This window comes from Trypanosoma cruzi, genomic scaffold (assembly GCF_000209065.1).
Source record: "Trypanosoma cruzi strain CL Brener 1047053516591 genomic scaffold, whole genome shotgun sequence".
Taxonomy (NCBI): domain Eukaryota; phylum Euglenozoa; class Kinetoplastea; order Trypanosomatida; family Trypanosomatidae; genus Trypanosoma; species Trypanosoma cruzi.
The window spans coordinates 52,165-57,778 of record NW_001849285.1 but is presented as its reverse complement, the minus strand read 5'-3'; the positions used below and the strand labels follow the sequence as shown (position 1 = coordinate 57,778).

The 5,614-nt window shown below is 61.7% G+C and overlaps 1 protein-coding gene across 1 annotated transcript, besides 2 other annotated features; it reads left to right on the top strand.

The window, feature by feature from the left end:
• Nucleotides 1-5,614, top strand: Tc00.1047053506523.9 (dispersed gene family protein 1 (DGF-1), putative; the record flags this gene model as incomplete). Its single annotated transcript, XM_799215.1, has 1 exon — nt 1-5,614. A coding segment is annotated over one exon (5,614 nt), but the record flags the coding sequence as incomplete, so codon positions are not given.
• Nucleotides 1-5,614: a sequence feature (areas not merged during assembly with more than two copies in the genome that could not be assigned to a particular haplotype).
• Nucleotides 4,826-4,877: a microsatellite.

The following is a 5,614-nucleotide window of genomic DNA, read 5'->3' as shown; positions in this document are numbered from 1 at the left end:
GTGTGCAGCGCAGGGCCATTGCGGCTGTGCGTGCGGCGCTGCTCGTGGTGTTGGCGCTGGTTGTGGCGGCGGCGTGGATGCCCGCGGCGCATGCGGTGGTGTTGCGACTGCGGGGCGGCACGGTGGACAGAGCCATCACGGTTGGCCGCGCCGTGGACACGGTGCTGATGGACGGCGTGTCCATCACTAACGGTGTGGCTGTGGTGTTTGACGTTGCGGCGATGCTTCCCGGCGCGCTGCGCATTGAATTGAGGAACTGCGTGTGCGACGGCGGTGCGCAGATCTACGTGCGGGGCCACAGCAGCGAGCCGGCGAGTGACCAGAGCCTGGAGGTGAGCGTGAGCGGGCTGTCTGGGAGCTACTGCTCGCTTGTGTTTGTGCACAACCTGCCGGCCCACACGAACGTGACGGTCCGCGACTCGACGATTGTGACGGCGGGGCCGATGCGCTACTCCCAGGTGAGCGGGCTGACGGACGCGGTGGCATCGCCGCTTGTGCTGTACGCGACGTCGCTGTTGCAGACGCAGCTGCGTGTGAGCAGCACTGTGCTGAGGTCGTTGCACGCGGGCGGGTCGGCGGTGCACGTTGGCGGCGGCGTGGACCTGCTGTCGAGCGCGGTGGTGCTTGACGGCGTGTCGCTGGAGGCGTCGGGCGGTCCGACCGCGTCCGCGTTGCGTGTGGCGTCTTCGTCGCGCCTCAGTCTGCGGAGCCACTCGGTGTTCTCCGTGACGAACGTGTCTATCGTGAGCAGCGGCGGCGGAGTTGTGCTTGGAGAGCGCCTTGCGGTGTTTGATTCAGTGCTGCGCTTCGTGGGCGTCGAGGGATCTGTTGAGTCGTCGCTGGTGCGCTGCGACGGTGGGACGGTCGGTGCCGGCGGGTGGCTGGACCTGCACGACGTGTGGGCGGTGGGCGAGGCGTCGTCTTTGGCGTCGCTGTCGGGGGTGACGCTGAGCGGCGGCGCCGTATCGATTGCGCGCTGCACTGCCACCGGCGCGACGCTTGTCTCCGGGCTGACGATCAGGAGCGGCGCCGTGTGGGTGCAGTGCAACCGTGTCGGCGGCCGGGTGCTGCAGAGCAGCGGCGACTACCGCTTGGCCGGCCTGCCCTCCGTGAGCGTGGTGCCGTGCGACGGCTGTGCGGCTGCGCTGGCGTGCTTCGATGCGCTGACGGCGTCGGTCACCGACTGCGTGTGCAGCTGCCGTGCCGGCGGCGTGGGCGAGGCGTGCCTGCCGTTCGACGTGCCGCTTGCGAGGGCCGGCGGTGGTGGTGGCGGTGCGCCGGGCTGCATGGGTGGCGTGACGCTGACGGAGTCCGTGACGGTTGGCGGCGTGCGTGCGACGGCGTGCTTCGACTCGGTGGTTTTCAGCGGGCCGATCACTGTGGCGGTGGATCTGCGCTCGATGGATGCGTTTGCTGACGCGCTGAACGTGACGCTGCGCCACTGCGTGCTTGAGGGCGGTGCGCAGCTGCGGATTGGCGGCCTCAGCGAGAGCACGGCGCGCCCGATGCCGCACGCCCTCGTCAACATGACGAATGTGACGTCGCTGGAGGGCACGATCGTGCTGCATGGCGCGATGCCGCTGCACTCGAGTGTGCTGCTGGCGAACTCAACGCTGCGTGCGACGGTTGGCGGGTCGCAGTACGTGCAGACTACCCGTGGCCACGAGGGATCCCGGCACGGCCCCGCACTAGTTCTGGACGGCGTCCGGCTTCTGTCGACGCGGTTTGTCATGACGCGGTCTACGCTGGTGTGCGGCGGGGAATCGTGCGCTGCGATCCTCGTGGAGCGCGGCCTCGGCGCGAACCTGTCCAGCGTCTTCTACATGGACAACTGCGCTGTCCTGTCGCGGACGCACGTGATGTACGCCCTTGCGTCGGACCTGCGTGTCAGCGGCGGCTCCGTGTTCTCCATACAGAACAGCTCGTGGAGTGCGCCGAGCAGAGAATACTACGAAGGTGCTTTTGTTTTCAAGGACGTTGTGGTGGATGGCGGCAGCGTGCTGCAGATTGTGTTCAGCACTTTCCGTCTCGGCTTCGCCATGCTCATTGCAAACACGCTGACCGTGACTGGCGGCAGCTGGCTGGTGCACCGCGACAACGAGTTCCGCACCGCCTACGTTGTGTACGTGGCCGACGTGAATGGCGTGGCGTTCCGCGATCGGAGTGTGTGGTCGATACTACACAACTACTTCACGTACGGCTCGTACTCGTCAACCATTGTACTTATGACAAGCAAGTGGTCATCACCATCCGACTTGCGCCCGATCATCTACGGCATGTGCAACGAGCTAAGGGGCTCCCCTGTGACGAATTACGGAGAAGACCTCAATATTGGGACGCCCGTGACGGTACTGGACTGTGGCGTTTGCACGGTGGACGCCGTGTGCTTTCCAGCGAGGACGAGCGGCATCAGTGGCTGTGAGTGTGTGTGCGCTGCTGGCGGCTACGGTGACACTTGTCTGCCAGCTGCGGTTCCGGACGGCCTTGGGCCGCTCCCGCTCCCCGATGCGAACGACACGGAGGTTCGCTGCGTGCACGGTGGCAGCATCAGCTCCGTGGAATATACTGATCCCGGTGTGCGTGGTCTGTGCTTCGTCAACGTGACCTTCACTGCCGCGATTGTGCTGGACCTGTGGAGCTTTGACGCACCACAACATACACTCAACATCACGCTACTGCAGTGCGTCCTCGTGGGCCTGTCGATCAAGGGGAGTATTGCGCGCGTGCACGTGAACGTGACATCCTCGATGATGGATTCTGGTGAGTTGGAGTTCAGGGGTGATTTTGGCGCGAGCTCCCAGATACTGGTGGTGGGCAGTACGCTTGTGTCGACGTTGAGCTACGCTATTGCCTTTCCGGAATTCTCCCTCGGTGCGAAGTCGACGCTGCTGCTAATTGACAACCACATTGAGGGGAATAGGTACGCGGTTTATTTCTCCGATGCTGTTGTCGTTGATGGTGGCGGGATCATTGTGAAGGGAAATACGCTGAGCACAACGAAGGATGATGACGGTGTAGAATCATCTGTTTATTTTTACGCTGTTGACATGAGGAACGGCGGCTACATTGACGTGGAGAACAACACGATGAGCGCGTTCAATGGCGTTCATGTTTTTGGGTGTACCACCGTGAGCTCCGCGGGACTGCTGCGAGTGGTGGACTGCACCTTCTTTGGCAGCACGAGGGTTTTCAATTCCGTGCTGTTGCATTTGTCTGGCTCTGTGACCCTCCAGGGTGGTGCGCAGTGGCGTGTGAAGGGCAACAGCGTGGGTGCAGTTTCGGTATTAGCTATTCCGTATTTCTGGCACAAAATTCGGCTGTCGGGCAGCGGCACCACCGTGGTGCTTGCACACAACCGTCAGGTGGGCTCCAGATTGCCTCTTTTCAATATTTTTTTAGCGAGCATTGTCGTGGCTTCACCCGCGCGTTTTGTGGTTGGGTGTAACCTGCAGGGCGACGAGGAGGTGTCGTACGACGGCGCGTTTCCGGTGGAAGTGGTGGTGTTCAGGTGTGGCACATGCAACGATGACGCGGCGTGCTACATGCCCGGGACGGAGTCGGTGGATCGCGGCTCATGCTCGTGCAGCTGCAAGGAGGGATGGCATGGCGCGTCGTGTCTTCCTTTCGAGGTGCCCGACACCTTTTCGCCGCCCGTGGCGGAGAGAGCCGTTGACGGCGACAGGAGCTGCGTGGTGAACCAGACGCTGACGGACCTCACGCTGAACATGTGGAAGACGCACCACTGCTACGTGGGTGTGGCATTCAGCGGCGTGGATGCTGTGCTGACGTTTTTTCTCAACAGTATGCCGCTGCGTCTTCCCATCAACATCACGCTCACTGGATGCACATTTCGTGAGGGTGCCGTGCTGCAGTTTGTTGGGGGAGTTGCGGCGGCCGAGTCATCCGGCGTCCTTATCCGCGTGAGCCAGACGGTGATGCGGTCCTCCGTTGTTGTGTTTGCATTCGCCCTCCCGCAACACTGCGATATCGCCGTCACGGAGGTTGACGCGGTGCAGTTTTCTACCATTTTTTGGCACGACACTGTGAGCAAAAGGTTGAGCGTAGTGACGCTGCACGACGTTGTGTTGACTGCATCCTCGTTGTTGGTCAGCAACGTCAAGGCGCATGCGTTGAGGTACGGTGAGTTTGGTTTGTACTCTTTCGGGACGCTGACACTGGTGGGTGGCAGCTCGCTGTATGCGCGTTACTGCAGTCTTGATGGGTACGAACACCTGTTTTACGTGTACAGGCTCAGTGTGAGTGACCGCTCCGTTTTTGCGCTGCTCAACAATACAATGTCCTCTGCGACAAGCCTCCTGTACCAGCACCACAGATTCAGCGTGTCGGAACATAGCGTGTTGCGCGTGGTGGGGAACAGCGGTATCGTGGCCTGCGCCATCTACGCAGAAGACTTGTGGACCGTCCAGCGGTCAAGCTGGCTGGATTGGCGCGACAACGACGTGGGAGTGGGTGCGATGTTTCACGACACTGGGTCCGCTTTTGTGAGCATCGACAGCAGCAGTGTGGTGACGCTGACGGGCTGCAGGATGGGCTCGACGGGGTTGTCGAGGCCTCTGCTATCGCAGGCTGACGCCGGCTACCGGTTCTTTGCTGGGTGTCTGACGGTTCTTGGACGAGTTTTGACGACGACGGGAGAACTGGAGCTGAGCGGCATCACCAACGTGACGACGGTTGCTGCGTGTAGGGATTGCACGAAGGACGGCGACTGCTTTGCTCCGCTGACGACAGCGGTCATTGACTGCAAGTGCCAGTGCGCTGCTGGAGGGCACGGCGATGTGTGTGTCCCGGCGCCTGTGCCTGTTGGGCCGCCACCACCGCCACCACCGCCGTCGCCACTGCTACCGCCACCGCCGCCGATTGGTGAGTGCATCAGCGACATGGTGTACCCCGAGGTTGCGCAGTCTGTGGGCAGCGGGCTGTCGTGGCTGTGCTACCGCAACGTGACGTTCAGCGGGGGCGGTATGAGCCTGACGGTGCTGATTGGGGCGATGACGGGCGACGTGGCGAACGTCACGTTCGATGGATGCACGTGGAGGGAAGGTGCAGTGCTGTTGCTGTTGGGCAACGCGTACGCCGCTGTGGGGTCGCTGAACATCGTCGTCACCGGCAACACATTCAGTGACGCGCTGCTCAGCCCGGAGGGTGGGTTTCCACCGCGCACGAACATCACGATCAGCGGGAACCGCTTCACGGTCACGAGAATGATCCCTCGGCTGGGTTTGGGCCTTAGGAAGCCGTCGTGTGTTGCGATGAATGAGCTGGCGATCAGCAACTACTCTGCGGTGGTGCTCAGTGGCAATGCGTTTCAGACCATGACGACATCGTCAAGCGCCATTCAAGTTGTCAAGTATGCGCTGAGGGTGACGTGGCACTCTGTTTTTGCGGTGTTGGGCAACACGTTTCATATGGCTGGTGGCGAGGGCACACCGATACATCTTGAAGGTTATGCCGAATCCTTGTCACTGTTTGTACTGAACAGCTCTGCTGTGGTGGTCCGAGGCAATCTTGTGTCGAGCCTGGTGCAGTACGTCATCATATTTGTTTGGGTTTTTTGTGTGGAGTCTCGGTCAGCGGTTGTTTTTCGGGACAACGA